Raw genomic sequence first — 17,735 nt, 5'->3', positions numbered from 1 at the left:
GGGCGGTGTCTGTCACTTTTTCACACAATGTCCTCCCAAACCCCTTTGCCTAGATTTATCATTCTGACTGTGTATATTTGATGATTTAAACAGTTTTCTTCTTGTTATCGGTTTATTGGAGGCGTTGTCTTTCTATCTTTGGGAAGCAGAGAACTTATCTTTTCGTACTTTACTGCATCTGTTTTATTCCGACGTTTCTTCTGTACCCGCCTGCAAGCCCCTCATGTTTTCCCCTCCCCTCTAAGGAGCTCGGTCCACGTCTGCTCCTTTTTGCAGCGGCTCTCACTGAGATCACACAGCAAACTGTTGTGCCTCGGTGGCCCGTTTTTATGACTGTTTTTTAAATTAAGTAAAATGAAGAAGCTCCCCAGCCCTGCCCAGACACTACTGTTGGCCATTCTCACCGATTTTTTTTGTGCTGATCTGTCGTTTCTCTTCTGTTTGTTGTGCCTTATTGTCCCGAGTCCTCCAGCCCTCTAGAGCCATTCTTTCCTCATTATGCAAATAAAATGTCCCTTTCCCACCCCCCACCATTCCCTGTACCTGTGGGAAGCCTGATGACCCCCAGCATTTCTGAAGATGCCCAGAGTTCGTTCATTTATTTGCCTGGTGGCTACTTGCCTATCACCTTTCATTCAAATCCAAACCCAATTCTGAACAACCCCAGTCTCCCACCAGCCTTCCCCTCACCCCTCACCTCAGGTCTCCTCCCCCAGCTCAGGTCCCCTCTGCAGCCCCAAAGAAATAAAGCGCCGCCCGGGCCTGAGCCTCAGGATGGTCCTGTTCAGTCGGACACACTGATTCTCTCGTGCAGACAGGGAGGCCCTTCCCCCCGGAACCGTAAGGATTGTTCTTGTCCTGAACAAAAGAACCGTTTCCCCCTGAGATGAGCTCCCTGGCTCCCCTAGAATAGGAAGTGGTTGTGGCCAGCAGGGTTCTCCTAACATCATATTTCCATCCTGATTTATTCCCTTTGGGTATTTTATGAAGCTCTGATGCCACGGTGGGAGTAAACGTGCTCATAATCAGGGACGCGAGCAGATAGAAATTGCTGCTGTTGCTCATTTAGAGAGACTGTCTGTAATCATTTCCTTTGAAAAGAGTGAGGACACAGCACGTAGATTACTAGGTTTTGCTTTTCTGACCAGATCGTCGTGTACTGGGATCTGAGGAACATGTAGCTGTAAAAGGAGGTTTACGTCTGTGAAGCCGGAGGGGCAGCAGACGCCCTGCGAGCAGAGCTGCAGGCAGCGGCCCTGTCCTGGGCCCTGGGTCTGCCTGAGGCTCCAGCTCAGCTGAAGGGGAGGAAGGAGCCCGAGCCAGCGGAGCAGTCGCTGAGCCCCACAGGAGGCCCTGGGATATTCCCGACCTTGACCCTCAGTGTTTCTAGCACGTCTGTCTGGGTCTCGATTTCCCCTTTGCTGACCGGCGGTGCTTCCTGTGGGCCTCTGCCCCGCCTGCCCCCACCACTGCCCCTGGTCCGTGGTCAGGCCTCTGACGTGTGCCCCTCCTGTGTTGTACCCAGGGACAGGGTGCCTTATCGGAGAGGCTCCGGAGCTTCAGCATGCAGGACCTCACCACCATCAGGGGAGACGGAGCCCCTGCTCCCTCGGGCCCCCCACCCGCGGGGCCTGGGCGGGCCGGCGGTAAGCACGGCCAGCCCAAGATGTCCAGGAGTGCTTCCGAGAGCGCTGGCAGCTCAGGTATGTGTCACTCCCCTCCCCTCTGCTCACCTCCTGGGCCTCGCTCTCATTGAGGGGCCCAGTCCGCTGCGTGCCTGTAACCTGGCCCTGACACCAGGGACTTGCCACCAACACAGACGTTCGTCAGACATCCCAGGCCAGCCATGGGGCAGAGCACCCCTCCAGCCAGGACAGGAAGCTGGCCTTCGAACTCTGACTAGGGGCACCGTTAGGTCACCTGCACCACAGGGTCCCCCCTCCTTCATCTGGCTGTCTGGGGATTGGGGTGGTTGGATCATAGTATCTGGACCAAACCTAGAGGCAACAGGCACAGCTGGACTGGGCCAAGGCAGCTCTCTGTTCTCTCTGATCCCTCCCTCCTAGGAGGGCCTACCTGCCTTGAGCACCTGAGGGGCCCCTCCCACCTACCCAGGACTTGGGGCTCTTGTGATTCCTTTTCCCTGCATGATTATTTCCTGTCCCCTCTTTCACTCTCCCTTCTCCTCCCATCCCTGTGCCCCTGTTCACCACTCACACCTTAGACCACGTGTGGGGTGTGGGGGGCGACAGTCCTGGGCGACAGCTTCGAGTCTAAGTCCTGGGGAAGCGAGGGCTTTTCGGAAACTGCACAGCTACCTCTGACGTCTGCCTCTGGTTGTCAGTCTCCTGGCAAGAGGTTGCCTGTGTTGGGACTGACCTGGACACCTGGCAGAATGCTGGGTCCACCTGCAGAGATTCTTGAGGCTGGGATGAGACCCAGGCGTGTGATGCGGTCAAGGTGCAGCTGCATTGAGACCCACTGACATCTTGTCTATAGTGGGTTTCAGGCTTGTGGAGGGTCGAGGTGTGGGTTTGGGGTGGGGAGCTGGGCCAGAATTCACGGTTTCCCAGGCCATTCCTTGGGTCAGTGCAGGGACCTCGACCCTCAGGAGCTGAGCACAGACACTGCCAGCAGAGGGTGCTGGTGAAGGGGGGCAGGAGACACCTCTGGATGGCCACCTCTGCCCTCAAGTTGTGGGACATGGAGCCTCAGGGTGGGAATGGGGCCAGTTTTTTGGAACCTGTGGCTGTGATGTGTGTCTGGTGGCTTCCCTGCCCTTAAATGTACAAACAGGGACATCAGGCCACCTGAATCCTGGCTGTGAAGTGAAGCCTGCAGGTGGCACGTTGGCCCCGAGGCCAGGGACCCCACCTGCCTTTGGGGGACCTCGGACATGGTTGGGAAAGAAGGAGCCCTGTGGCTGCCCTGAGAATGATGACTCATGTGCCCTCCAGGGAAGGTGGAACAGCCCAGAGCCAGCCTGGAGTCCATCAGTTTCCTCACCCCTCGGGACTAACCCTTTCCCCCAGCCCCAGGTTTGAAGATTGTGGTTCTTCTGTTGGGAAGATGTTTTAACCCTGGCAGGGCCGGGGAGGTGAGGGCTTGACCATGGCAGGGAGGTCCACTTAAGGGAGAGGTTATCTTCTGGGGAACCCATCGTAGGAGAACTTAGAGTGGGATCCCAAAGGGCTAGGCAGGAAGAGACCTCAGGGGTTATTTAGTCTAACACACTGATTTTACCAATGAAAAGACAAAGACTGAGGGAAGGGAATTGTCACGAGGGTCACCCACTGGTGGTGTTCTCCTGTGGCCTCCTGGCTCCTGGGCCAGTGTCCACTGTTTACTCACCTACTGACCATCCAGGTTTCCTGGAGCATCTACGGCTTCTGACCTACTGGGCACTATCCCAGGGATAGGGAGTGAAATGGAATCGGGTATCGCCTCCACCCTTGAGCCTTGAGCAGCTCATTTGCTACTGAGCCTCAGACACAAGCTGTCATTTGGAAGAAAAAAGGGCCCCAACTCTGTGAGGCTCAGAGGGCAGAGCAAGAACCAAGGGGGTAAAGTTCCAAGGGGGAATCACGTATTGGCTGCATGATCCAGACAAGGTGTGTACTCTCTCTATACCTCAGGCTCCTTATCTGTCCACGAGGAATGACAGTTCCCGTCTGTGGGGTTATGAGGATTCAAATCATAATCCTTAGGATCATGCCTGGCACTCTGTAGTAGTAGCTGCTATTATTCTTGATGTTATTTAATTCACCTACGAAAGCACTTTATAATGTGAAAGTGCCCAGGAGAGAAACGGGCTGCCTGGTGAGGTAATGAGATCCCTGACACTGGAAGGGCCCAAACCAAAGCTGAATGATCATGTACCAAGGCTCTAGGGCAGGGTTCCTGATTTGGCCAAGGCGTGGACATAGGTGGCCCTCCAGTCCCTTTTCCCCTTAGATTCTATGTTGTCATTGTAGAGGTGAACCAAATAGAGGAAAAAGGCTCGGAGAGGTCTTGCATTGTGCCAAGGCCACACAGGTGTGTAGGCCTCCTGCCTAGACCTCACCGTGGTGGGTTATTCAGGGAAAGTGAGAAGGCTGGTGGGATCTAAAAGGCGATGCGGGGTGTCCCCTGGGCTTTGAACACCTCCCCAGACCAGCACCATGTAGAAAAGAGTTTGGGATGGTTTCTCTTGGTGTTGGCCCCGCCTCCCTCCATTGCAGTGACATCCTCTGACATGCCCTGGGGAGGCAGTGGGGCGTGCTCTGGTCGCAGGCCTAGCAGGTGGCGTTCAGAGAGCCAGAGAGCCCCTCAGAGAAAAAGATGGCCTGGGGCCTGAGCATGGGCCATCATAACCCCGGAGTTGAGGTGGGGGGTCTGGGAGGAAGTCTGGCAAAGAAGGCCGAGCCTCACAGGCTGGCATGCCTTCGCAGCCCCCACTGAGGGCCTGGGACACGGGCGTGGTCAGGCAGGAGGAAGGGCCCGAGTCTGGGCTTCCATCCCTGCTGGGCGGCGCTGGACCTGTGCAGACAGCACATCAGCACAGCGAGGAGATGTCACAAGCAGTCGCCACATGTGTTCCCGCTGGGCCCAGTTGGAGCCTCAGAGCCTTTCTCAGAACCACAGCCCAGGAGGTCGCTACCAGGTGACCTTGGCACAGAGATGAGCCCAATCTTAAGCTTTCTCCTCTGAAAAAGGGGCGCAATAATCCCTCTTCAGCCTGCGTCTTAGGGTTGTGAGGAGAGCAAACAAATAATTTGCAAACACTGGGCAGGCAGCAGGAGTTAAAGGCGTCCCGGGAGGAGACAGGTAAGAGTGGTGGCTGCACACCATGCAGCTGTGTGCGGCCGTCGGAAGCGACAGTTCCGGTGAACGTACTGACCGATCTTAAAAGCATGGTGCCTAGTGAACAAAGTGCAGAACAGAACGGAGTGAGATAGGATGTAACAACCTCTGTAAAATAAAAATAAGTGCCCGATGTGCAAAATGACAAGATGGAGTTTGCAAGAACACATAGTCCCCGTACAGAATGAACTGGGAGGTGTTTTGTCAGACCCCATCCGTTGAAAGACACTGGACCCCATGATGGGTGTAAAGGGAGCTGAAAGAATGGTCTTGCCTTCCGTGAACTCGGGGACACTCGGCATGTACTTAGTGAAGACCTGCTGTATACCAAGGCTTGGATGTACGTCAGAACCAACGCAGTGTGCAAAGCAGCAAATGAGGCCTTCGACCAGATGACCAGACACAAGCACTTTGGGGGGCGGGGTCAGAGGTCGGGCTGAGGTTTCATAAAGGGTTTCACTCTGCCCTGGAAGGAGGGGTATCTGGGCAGGGGTGGTTGGAGTTATTTCCCAGAGGAAATCCTGACCCCCCACCCCTGCCTTCCCTTGGGCTGCAGGATACAAGGACTAACCTCTGTGGCCAGGCAGGGACATTTTCTAGCACCCAAGAGGAATCTGAACCTGGAATGATCCCCTCCCCTGCCTTGGTGTCTCTACAGAGACCCACATTCCTGGGACCCCTATATTGAACCCACTGGGACCCCCACACTTCACTGGGGCCTCCCTGTTTGCCTGGGGCTGGCTCCTGTCAAGAGGGGGATATCACTGATGGTGCCCCCCATCCCCACAGTGTGTACCTGCTGCTCCACCTGCAGGACCAGGAAAGGTGAGTAAGCGGCCAGCCTCCGCAGTGCGCTGCCGCTCGCCTCTGGAGGCCGTTCTAACCATGAGCTGGCACCTGACCCTGGCTCCCTTTCGGCTGCACGGTCTGGGGGGAGGGGTTAGGGGGTTAACTCCTTAAAATAGCAAACCTGTATTATAGTGTCTGCAGGCTAGGAATTTGGGAGTGGCTTAACCGGGTGGTTCTGGCTCTGGGTGTCAAGAGTTGTAGTCAGGATGTCAGCCAGGGCTGCCATCATCTGAAGGCTGGCCCGGCTGGAGGGTCCCCTTCCAGGATGGCTCTCCCGTGGCTGTTGGCTGGCGGCCTCGGTTCCTTAATACACAGGCCTCTCTGGGGCTGCTTGAGTGTCCTTACAACATGGCAGATGCCTGCACCCAGAGTGACTGGAGAGAGAGGGAGGGAGGGGGAGAGAGGAAGAGAACGAGAATGAATGAATGAACGAATGAATTCGGGAAGTCATGGTGCCTGTTAGGACCTGGACTTGGAAGGTGCACATCACCACTTCTGTCCCGTTCTATTGGTCGGAAGTCTTTAGGTCCAGCCCACACTCAAGGGAGGGGAATCGATCTTCACTTCTTGAAGGGAGGAGTATCAAAGAATGTGGGGGGACAGTTTAAAACCACCACAGAGTCATGTTTTCTTTAGCTCTGGGCCAAGGGCACAGGAACTCACTCAGGGCCTCTGACGTGACAGAGCCCTGCAGACCCGGGGGGTTTGGCCCTGCCGCCACGGAGGGAGCCCTGGTCCTGCTTTGCCACTTACTAGCTGTGTAACCACGTGTGCACCACCTAACCACTCTGAGCCTGGTCCCCTCAGCTTCAAACAGAGATGAAGACCCCCTCCCGCCTCCCTGTGCTGCAGGAGAATCGCTGTGAAAGGGCCTTTGGGAGGGGCATGGTGGTGACGGTGATGTTGGCAGCCCAGAGCAGCTGGGAAACCTCAGGGAGAGGGGCGAGCCTGGGTCCCCTGGGCCCGCACAGGGGCTCTTGCCGCGGCCCTCCTGTGTGTGAGTGACGGCTTGGTGGGGCCATGGCCACCCCGCGGTTGGCCACGTTCCCCTCCCCTGACCTGCCCCTGCTGCTCCCCTAACCCTCACTGGACACGTGAGGGACTAGCAGTGGTGCTGGACCCACCCAGCTCCCCTTTCACCCCCGCTGGCCTGCAGGTGCCTGCTGGTGTGAGGGGAGGGGGAGGCACGCACAGTGCCCGTCACCGCCTGTGCCACCAGCCCTGACGCTGCTGGGACACGGCACCTCCCTCCCACGTCGGTGGCGAGCAGGACATGAAGCTGCGTTGTAAGAGTCCTGTTTTCCCTGTATTTCTTCACGTTTAAGGGTTCTAAATGCCAAGGATTTTCGAGGTCATAGGAGACTTGGGGGTTTGGGAGGCCATAAGCCCAGTGTGAACTGACAGTCAGAGGAGTCATGAGCAGGGGACAGTGGAGACCATCCTGCTACCTTGGCTGTGACTCTGTCCCTTGGGGGCCACCTGACCCACATCAGAAGCGGAAGGGCTATATATAATTATTAAGTTGTACACCGAACACCAATACAGTGTTATCTGCCCGTGATACCGTAAAGGGAGGGAGGGAGGGACGGGGGAGGGAGGGCTGCACCCAGCGTGTCCAGCACCAGGGGCTCCTCTGGGGCCTGGTGGATGTACTAGTTTGTGGGAAACAGCCCCGCAGTCCCAGTGGCCTCAGGCAGCCGTGGTTATTTCTGTCAATTCACCCTTTAAAATTTTGAGTTTGTAAGTTCTGTGAGCCATTCAGCAAGCCTCTGATTCTGAGATTTGTCACCTGGGGGACCAGGGAGAGTAAAGCCGCCTTCCCCCCCACTTTCCTCTTGGACTGCTCTGTGCTGCTGGCGGGGACGCCCTCACCTCCCGTCACACCCGCTGGTTCCACCATCACAGGCTGCTTTTCCAGTGCTGTAAACGGAGTTGCAGTTGACTGTAGGAATTTAGTAGTTTGTTGTCCTCAGGAGCGGTGGGGACAGGGCGGGTTACTGGGGAAAGGCCGCAGGTGGGGCTCAGAGGAGGCCTCAGGCCGGGTGGCCCTGCTCAGGGCCGTGGCCCGGGAGCCTTTGCCCAGCTCTCCCTTTTCGGGGCCCTCTTAGCACCCAGTGCCCCAGAGCTCTCGGCTCCCTAAAGGATGCTCGCAAGGAACCAGCTGATTCTTCTGCACCACTTCCCTGGGGACTGCAGGAAAGTCCCTCCACTCGCAGCCTCAGTCCTTCCTCTGTAAAGTGGTGGCGTTGGGCCCGCACAGCTCCTGCACCTCTGCAGCGAAGGGTGCCCGGTGGGAAGTGTCAGCAGGTGGTTAGGGGAGCCTTGTTTTGCAGTGGGGGTGGGAGGCCAGCTCTTGGGTACTGAGTCTGAGAGAGGTTTCAGCGGGTCACAGGTCCTTCGGTCAGCTGGTCCTCCTAGTCCCCAGAACTGATTCTCATCTGCATCTCGGATTACAGGGGACCTTTTCTCCCCACTTCTGCTCCACTCCTGCTCCCCTGCCAGCCGATTTCCTGCTGTGTCCTGCATCCCTCTCTGTCTGTGCTTCTGTCCTCTCTCCTGTCCCTACCTCCCTGCCCCCCTTTCCTCTCTCCCTCCCTGGATGGAATATGGACCTGAGCTCTGTAGCGCTGCTGGGAATGAGTCATAGAGATGGGTTTTGTTTTTAAATCAAGTGTGTGGAAGGTCGTTTTAAAAAGCAGAGTCATCCCTACTTGCCTTCTCCGTTGCGGGGTGGGGGGAGGCGTGTTACTGCGTGTGGCCTGGACGGGACGGTTCCTCGGACAGGGCAGGGGCTGGCAGGGCAGTGTGTCTGTGCATGCGGGTGTGTGTGTGCATGCGTGCTCGCAGGTGTGTGCGTTTCGTCTCCAAAGATCCCACCCTAACAGAATGTTCTTTTCTCTCTCCTCGGTGGCTGTTGGTCGTGGATGTAAGTGTCCCAGACTGGCGTGCTCTTCACACACGTTTGCTCCCACTCATGTGTGCCGTGTGGGGTGTGTTTGCTAACCCGGGGCTTGTTCTGCTGCCTGCTGGGGTTGGGGTGCCCAGGGCTCGGTGCCGATGGATCTGCCAGGTCTGTAAGGGCTGGGAGTCCCTACCAGTTTCTCCCTCCCTGCCCTCCCAGCCTGCTGTAGTCCTGCTGACGTGTTTGCTAATACGGAGTGTCAGCCCAGGCTACACGCTCATTCCCCTGCTGTGGCGAAGCAGAGGTACCCCTGCCCTTTCCTGGAGGCCCCCAGCCTCGGGCACTGTGCTGGCAGCTCTGCAGGCTCAAAGCCCTGCCTGCCATCTCCTGAGACCTAGAGGTGGTGGTTGTGGCCGTGACCTTCCTCTCGTATCAGTTGTCTCCGAGAGCCATCAGTACTAAGGCGTGGACAGGAACACCCTGCTCAACCCCTCGTCCTCACTTCATCCTCGCACCCTCTTAGCGGGACCATGTTCCGTGGGTTTCTTTCCTTCTTTATTGTAACCCCTGTTCCAAAAAAGAATTTAAGTCTCCTTGCAGAAAAACAGATGACAGGTCAAACTACAGTAAGAAAAATGAAGCTTGGAGGGAAGGGAACAGTCAGGAAAATGGAGGCAGAGGAGAGAGGAAATTTTAAATGCATGCCCTGAGGTTGTGGACTGTCAATGAGGCTGGGCGTCCTTGCGGCCACTGAAAAGAGGGGAATGGGTTTAAGAGATTCAGTGTCACCCACGATAGCCAACCAGAGACTCAGCTTGTCCAGAAAATTTATTCTCATGGTCCTGAGAGGCGGGCAGGATATTACAAACGGTGTTTTTGGCAGAAACTCTCGGTGAACTGTGATCAGTAGGGTTCTTCTCTTTTTAGGAGGTTCTCTGTCGCTCCCTTGGAGGCTACGTCTGGCCCCGAGCTGCCCACACTGGCCTCCTTAGCTCCCGGCCTCTGCTGAGTTGAGCACTTGCTTTCTGTTCTGCCTGGATATCTGGGTTCCCCTCGACCTATCACTCAGAGTGGGCAGAGGGTCACCTCTTTTCTACGCTTTAGCCTGTGCCCGAGTGTGCAGTGACCTCACAGCCGTTTGGTTTCAGCCCTGAGATAGCGGTGGTGATAGTTACTGTTATTATTTTGGTGATGTGGGAGTTCATTGCTCAGCCGCAGTGATTCCAGCCTGGGTGAGTGGGCCTGACTGCTAGATGCCTGAGGACTGCCTTCTGAACCCCAGGGTGATCAGTACAGGAGGAGCCCGGACCGGCGTTTAGAGGTGCAGAGGTGCAGACTCAAACCAGCGCCCAAGCCTGCTCCCAGGATGCAGGGCTCCTGCCAGGGACAGAGCTGGCCAGGCTGCTTCTGCAGTTTCTGCTCTGGTCCAAGGGCTCTGTCTTTTTCTCCACCCTCAGGCAGGAGGTATCTGTACCCAGAAGGAATTTCCTGTGGGTGGGTATCGAGCTCTGATTTGGGACAAGAGCTGAGCTCTCTGAGGTGATGTCACTACTCCACCTCGTTCAGCGGCTGAGTGGCCAATGTGGGCTCAGCCCTGGGTCAGTGCTCAGAGGGGCCAAGCGGGGATCTGCCATGGACCTCAAGCTCAGGGCGCTTTCTGTTGGGCTGAGGCGTTGAGACTGGCATGAGAACCAGGACAAGCAACCCAAACCCTCTGTGTGGTACTGATTCCAAGTGCTGTCCGGAGGAGGGAGTGGAGAGGCCAAGGAGGGCCAGAGTGTGCGGGGAGGGCCCTGTGGAGTTGCCAGTCTTCATGTTCAGCATTCTGAAGGCTACAGCTGATTTGGGCAGGGGAAGGGACCAGAGGATAACCTAAACCCAGAGAAAACAGGCTGGGGGATGCACAAAACAAAAAAAATCAAAGGAAGGTTAATGATCTCAGGCTTGGCCCTTCCTAAGTGGCTGCTGTCTGAGCAGGTCACTCAGCCTACAATTCAGCATCGAAATTGTGGGCGGGACAACTGTGCTCTCGTGCTGCCACCTGCTGGCTGTTCAGGAGTACTGCAGCAATAACAGGAAGGTTCAGTTGTCAGTTTTACTTAGCCCGTGCCTGGTGCTTTTATAGTCTAGCGAGCCCCCTTTTGATGGAGAAAAACACATTTGGTGGCTGACTATGTTTTTAGGAGCAGTAGTCGGGTGTAGCAGTTTTTTTAGGAGGAGGAGGAGTAGAAAGAGCTCTGGTTTCTACCTGCAGCCTCAGGGCAGTTGGACCAGATGATCAGAGAGCCCCCTGGCTTTGCATTCTGTGATTCAGGGTAAAAACAATATATAAATTATAGAAAGAAGTGTCTGTGGATGTCAGATGGGCTGGGAATGGGCAGGAAATGGTTTGTATCTCCACCAAGATAGGACTCTCTGGCCAGAGGGCATGGAATATGCTCAGCATTGAACATTGAAAAAAATACTGTGCATGCAATGATGTGAATTAATTCTGGAGCTCTTTCTGTGGGTGAATCGAGGCTGAGTAAAGCAGTAAATCTTGCTGTCATTTTTGAGGTGAGGCTATACTAGATTCTCCTCCCACTAGGCTCCTTTGCTTCTATAGGACTTGGCCTTGGAAATGAAAAGTCTACATAGCTTTGCTTAAGGTTCTCCGCGAGGCTCCCCAGCATTTCACTGCTGTCTCTTAAAGAGCACTCAGAGCTGAATATGCGAGCGTAATGGGCTGTCAGCATTGCTTGCCCTCAGAATAGAGAAAACTGTGCTACTCCCCTCTTGAAATTACTGCCACTCTCCTTTTTAGAGGGGACCCCCCAGCATCCTCCCGGTGTGGTGTCACAGGTCTAAGCTGCAGGGTTGGCACGTCTCAGTTAAGCAGCATCTTTCCTCCCCCAGGGAAGCGGTGCCCCCTGTCCCGTTGGCAGCTCATTGGTAGATGCTGAAGCCCGTGCCTGTTCCTGTGCAGTGTGTGGTCAGTCCCAGCTGCACCCTCCGGGTCCCGGCCCCCGGAGGATCCTCAGAGGGTGCTGTGCTGGCTGCTTCTTCAGGCAGAGGGGCCCCGGCTGTCCTCACAGGCCTGCCTTTGCGTGCCGTGTGCCTAACCTCGCCTTGCCTGCCCTCCCGTGCCCCTTTCTACACTGACCCCTCCTCGCTGTACTTTGTCTCCTCTGTGTAGATTGTAAATGGACATTAAGTGGTTGAGGGAGATGTGGATGAGGGTGGTGTGAAGGCCTGGGAGCCCCGCCAGGTCCAAAACCCACTGGCCTTTTCCGATGAGGAGGAGGAAGACCTGCTGGATTTCATGTACAAGTATAAGACACTTCGAAAGACGGAGTTCCCCCTGGAGGTACACGGTGCCCGGGCGGCGGGGTGGAGCGCGTGTTTGTAAAGGGCTTGGCCCTGGAGATCTGGGTGCCCTGGAAGCTGCGTCTCTTGGGGCACCCAGCATTGCCCGAGTCCCCGGGGTGGTGGAAGATCTCCCTCCATCAAACAGGCGGGACAGGCCATTAGGTGGCATCCAGTCATTTGCCAAGTGACTAAAAAAACCCTAGTAATTTAATTTAGAAATAGAAGATGGGATGTTGTGTCTAAAAAATTTTTAAATTCGTTTATTATTATTTTAAAATAAACCTATGTGAGTGAAAGCAACCCGAATGAGTGTTTGGGAGGAAGAAAAACTCAGAATGTCTTTTGACAAGGTTTTATAAATACAGCGTATTAGCTTGTCTATCGCTGTATCTCTAAGGCATAGCATAGTGCCTGGTACAAAGTAGATATTCATAAAATGTTATTAAAGGGGCACAGTCCTTTAAAAGAACCCAAAACAATACACTTGATATTTGTACTGTTGCCAGTTGTAGATGTGGATGGAGTTTGGCTGGAGGGCCGAGCCTAGAGCCTCAAGGGCTTTGCTCTGTGGCATGGCTGGTTTGGGTGCAGAGCCGGCAGAATTGGGGGGTGCCCAGAGTCTTCCTCTCTGCCCCCTCATGCCGCCTCTCCTGTTCCCCATCTGCTGGATACTGCGGCCTGAGATTCCATCTGAGCCAGTTGGGGGACCCCTGCCCCAGAGTAGAGACCTCTTGAGACCCAGATGAGCAAATGCATCAAGAGGTTCCCCTACACAGACACAACGGCCTGTGGCCCCGATTCACTGTAGTTACCAGCCCCGCAGTGTGCGGGAGGCCATCACATTCCTGTCCAAGGCGGGGCACTCGGGTCAGTGTTGCAGTTAGAGGTTTTGGTAAAAGGTGTTCTGGGTTTGGACACTGCTTGAGGAGTCCATTACGGCCAGGGCAGCCCTGAAATGGGGAGAGGGCTAGTGGGGAAGGTGCCAAAATCACTGTAGGACCTGGGGGTTTGTGCCATTTGGGTTTTGTTTTTTAAAGCTGCACAATCCGCCCTCCATGGGGTGGGTCACTAAAAGTTCACCGGGTGTATTGCTCACTGCTATAAAGGTGTGGCGGTGCCCCTGTCCCCCACATGCCAGCACGACACTGAGCAGCACTGGAAAGTGATGGTGGACACAGATCTGCCCTCAGGAAGTTCAGGTGGGTGGGGAAGCTGAGCCAGCACACCTGCCAATGGTGCAGAATCTCCCCTCGGCCTCCAACGTGCAAGCCCATGTGAGAACGAACGAGGCGACAGTCCTGGTTGCGCGAGACTGGGGAGGGGCTCAGGAGTGACTTTTGAGCAGGGTCATACAGGACTAGAACTCTGATCGGAAGGAATAGAGGTGCCAGAGGACAGTGTGTGCAGGTAAGCTGAGTGCAGAGTAGACGGACCGGATGAAGGTAGGTGGGGCCCTTGTGTGAACCCCCTCGGGTGCTAGGCTAGGAGAAAACTTTTTACATTTTAAAGACAACGTTTCACTTCATTGTGTGGTTTGCTGTACATTAAAGGATTTCACATCCAAAAAGAGGACTGGAAATCTGGTGGTGGAAATTTTAAGCACAGGACCAAGAAACATAAGGACGGTTCCAAAGGAAATGACAAAGGCGAGGGAAGAGACGAGAGGCGGTTCTCTCTGCTGAGTCACTTGCTAAGGTCATTTTGCTCCCAAGGCAGAAACAAGAAAGATGCGTCATCCTTCCGCGCATCCACTCGCTTGGGAGGTCCAGGGACTTAGGAGAGCGTGGAGAGGGGGTGCTGGCCTCCTCCCTGGGCTCAGCGTCCCCGAGATGCTTGGAAAGGGACTCTGGTTCTGTTACGGAAACTCAGAGGGAGCCCCCAGCCCCAGCATCGGGCCGAAAGAACTAGATGTGTCAACACAACGCAGCCAGGTGCTGTCCTGAGTCACGTTTATGCCGGATTGAGGGATGCCTTTTTCTGTTTCCTCCAGGCACCGCCTAGACTCCTTCGATCTCGCTTCAGGAAGAAAAGTACCTCATCGTCAGCCACTGAAACCACATGAGCGAGATGAGCCAGCAGCACCGGATACACAGAATGTTCCTTCTCTGCCTTAAAGAGCTCTTCACTAATAACACACGTTCTGCAAGCTGGTGTGCTTTGAGTGTGCAGCCTCAGACATGGCCTTTTCTCTCCCCCCTCTCCCACTTTTAGGATATTGTTCTCGCCTTTTTATTTTGCTGGTAAGAGGCTAACAGGAAGGTGGGAGGGGGTGACCTTGTCTTCTGAGGTTAGTAATTTTCTGCAATTGGGTTGTCATTACAGATGGCCGTGTGTTTAGAAATATAAGAGAACTCCCCCCCCCCCACGCTCTGAGATGTACATTTGTAATTTATTTGTTGCATACTTCATTTTTAGTCCTGTAAATGCAAACAAAGCCATTTTTTTTAAAACTTTTTTTGTTTTTTGTTCTTGGTACTAATACTTTGGACTACAGTGTACATATTTATGGCTTTTGGCTTCATGTAATGAACTCGCAAGGGCTGCCTGAGGTTCTGATAATGTACGAAAACGGCAAAAACAAGACGTGTAAACCATGTTTTTGATTCTAGAGAATGTCTTAGATTGTGCTTGGGAAGCTGCCAAATACAGCTCCCTGCAGGACGACAGTCCCATGTGCTCAGACAGCTGATCAGCCTGTATGTCGGGAGGTTTAGAATGAAGAGAGGAGCACAGAGGTCAGGGACACAGCCTAGCGTAAGAGGAGAGTCTCGGAAGCTCGTCTTCCTCTTGGATTCAGGGCGAGGAGCTTCTGAACCCTTTCGGGGGATTTGCCATTTGCCTCAGGCAGGTGGCTCACCCCTGGGAAAACTTCCTGGGCATGTGGACTCGGAGCTGTTGCGAGGAATCGTTTTGAACGTTTCAAAAGTTCCCGACGCGTCACCGTTTCTCCTCCACAGTAACCTGTGCTGTGACCAGCTTCCCTGGGTAGCGGAGCTTATCGCCTGAGCGCCTTTAGAGATTACAGCAAAAGCCAACCAACCGACCAAGCTGATGTGAAGCCTAGAGCTGTGCTTTGTATCAGATGTGCTGTAAAATATGAGGCACCAGTGTAACCACCGAAACGCTAGCTTCTAGAAAGGTCCTAGAGGTTGAGATCTTTATGGATATGACTTGCTGCTCAGGTCCGCGGGCAGCTGTGGCTCACTCTTCTGTTCCCCCTCTGGCTTGTGCAGAATGTGAGCGAGAGGGAAGTCACACACCCACGGGCACCCCAGGTCTTAATGAGCATTTTATATGAGCCCGGATGGCTTAGGAGAAAAAAGCACTACCCAAGAAGACTCCCTGCTTAGATTGAGAATTTTGTTAGAAAGGCGAATCTGAATTAAATCGTGTTTTGGTCCGAGGTCGCTGCGCTCCCCTTGGAGAGCCGAGCCTAAGTGCAGGACTGTGTATCTGTGCTTCGAGATGGTGTTTTCTTTCGGTGTAATGCATGCAGCGGTTACAGCCCAGTTACTTGTAGTACTTGGATTGTGTTTGTTCATAGATACGCCCTGAAGACTAGAGAATTAGTGTTACCTACCACATAGAACTTAGTCAACCAGCTGTAAGCAGCCCGTTACACTGTTCCATCCGTTACCGAGCTATGGGATTGGACGTCAGTGGTCTTTGCTGAGGACACATTGGCTGGATCTTAGCCACCTCAGAAGGGTTCTACTTGAAGTTGGTTGTTATCAGATATGCATATTTATATCCCTCCCTCCATAATTACTCTGAGGGTGACTTTGTAATTTACAAAAGGATTTAGAATCCTAAAAAATAAACCTAAAAGCAAATTTGTGATTCAGAGGACAAACAGAAGCTGTCTGTTCATTGTCTGTGCCTCATACCCACTAAAACCTGTTTAGGGAAGACAGAAAGTCTGTTTCCTTTAAGCTCACTGAATAGTTTCAGACAGAGGAAAAATAACGCTTTTGTATGGATCCGTTAGTCGGGAGTAACCAGGATCACCAGAAGCCAGTGCATAGAAAGCTTAACTTAAGCAGCTTTATAGCAACTTTTTTTTTTTTTTTTGGCCAAAATAATGCCTGTAGCAGCAGAGATTAAAATTCTCACGTGAACAAGCTAGACTGTCACTATTCTGCAATGGACAGTTTTACCAAGTACAGACTATCAGGTTTGCACTCAACTATGCCAAAAACAAGTTTGAAGCGCTCTACTCTCAGACATGCTGTATTACTTCTTCAAGATTTAAAAATACAAAGGTATCCAAACTGCTGTCTTAATGTAAATGTAACTACTTTTCCTCCAAGTGTTGAATAGGGAGTTGGTTTCTCTCTTTAAAACACTCACTGTACAACTGAGAGCAGCTGTCATAGTTCCGGCAAAACGTGTTTACGTATCCAAGCTGTTCTTGCGTGCGGACCGACATAAATGTGAACGCCTCCAAGTGTACATGTAGTGGCGCGGTGTTCTGTCTCGAGGATGTAACTAAATGTTTTTAATTTGCTGATACACAGACACAGGCTGTTTACAAAATGCTAGCTCAAAAGTCTGTAATTTTCACTTTCATGTAGTAACTTGGTTACTTGCCATTGAACACCGATGTGTTTCTAAGGTGGTGTGGTGGTGTATTATAAACTGGAGAGCTTCGTCCTAACCCTATGGCCGTGTGAATAGCCTGCTCATTTGCTGGCCTCTGAAATGTGTTCTCCGCAGTAAGCTGTCCGTGTTTGTGGTAACAGTGCTTGTCCACCGTGACCGCCATTGAGCACCTTCCTCGTTTCCCCCTTGCACAGTGTTTGAAGTGGTGAAGGATGTGCTTCATTCTGACAACGAGCTGATGTGCTGGATTGTGACTGTGCGTACTCGCCCTAGTTAGCTCTGTAGACCCTAGAGAACGACCTGTAATAAAACAGCAAACTGGACTGTGCCTCAGGAGTGTAAAATCACGGGATTCCCAAGGCTGAAGTTCTGCTGTTTTGTTATAATGCTTGGTATATAGCTTGAATAAAGTCTTAACAGTTTTCTTTTAAAAAATACCTTTGTAATGTTGGGCTTATGAGGAAAGAGAAAATACTTCTTTAAAAAATGTGGAAGGTAGCAAGGATTAGAAGCTGAATGCTCAGCCACTAACGGGCGTGGTGCCTGGCCCCATACCTACCACACAGACTAGCTACCAGGAAAAAAATTAAATATCAGTGTTCTGAAAACCAGTTGATCACATAAATATAAATCCAGTAGTCTGCTTGTTTTGCACCTTTAAAGGTCGCCAGTGGAAGCTGGGTAGCTGTGAAATTGGGGTGCCAGGTCATTTGGAAGGCAGTTTTCATTCTGCAGGCAGCCTTTTGGTCTGTTGTTTCCCTCTTAGAACCTGTTTCCCAACCTGCAGGTGGGCGACAACACGTGCAGGTCGGAGGGCGGTGCATGCAGAGGTGCACTCGGGGTACACACGCCCTGACACACTGCAGCCCTTGCCTTTAAAAAACGGACCGGCCCACGTAAACTTCACTGGTGGTCGCAAAGATGTGGAGACTCAACATTGAAATGTCCAAATGAAACACTCACTTTGCCTTTAGTCTCACACTGTACGTGGCTGACACGAGCACTGTAAAACAGAGCAGCAGGACAAGCAGTCGGAAGACTGAAAGAAGAGATGGACGGGCTGAAAGTCCATTTATTGGTGTCAACGGAACTGAGACTGACCAGGTTAAGAAGTGATAGTTATAAAATATAAGAGCTCACTTGGTGCAGTGTCATGAAGAACTATCTAGTATTTACAATGCTAGATTGTAGT

At 53.1% G+C, this 17,735-nt stretch overlaps 1 protein-coding gene across 1 annotated transcript in view; it reads left to right on the top strand.

Moving 5' to 3' along the window:
* Positions 1-16,978, top strand: part of REEP1 (receptor accessory protein 1) — a 56,832-nt gene extending 39,854 nt beyond the window's left edge. The window contains 3 exon segments of the mRNA XM_087823680.1: positions 1,526-1,703; positions 11,788-11,939; positions 13,932-16,978. Of these exon segments, the coding sequence (XP_087679806.1) occupies positions 1,526-1,703; positions 11,788-11,939; positions 13,932-14,003 (402 nt within the window). The 3' untranslated portion in view covers positions 14,004-16,978.
* Positions 16,979-17,735: the final 757 nt, after the last annotated feature.

The sequence above is a fragment of the Miniopterus natalensis genome, chromosome 13, assembly GCF_054644295.1.
Source record: "Miniopterus natalensis isolate mMinNat1 chromosome 13, mMinNat1.hap1, whole genome shotgun sequence".
NCBI classification, from domain to species: domain Eukaryota; kingdom Metazoa; phylum Chordata; class Mammalia; order Chiroptera; family Miniopteridae; genus Miniopterus; species Miniopterus natalensis.
Note: the sequence above shows the minus strand (reverse complement) of the source record. Positions and strands in the feature narration are given on the sequence as shown.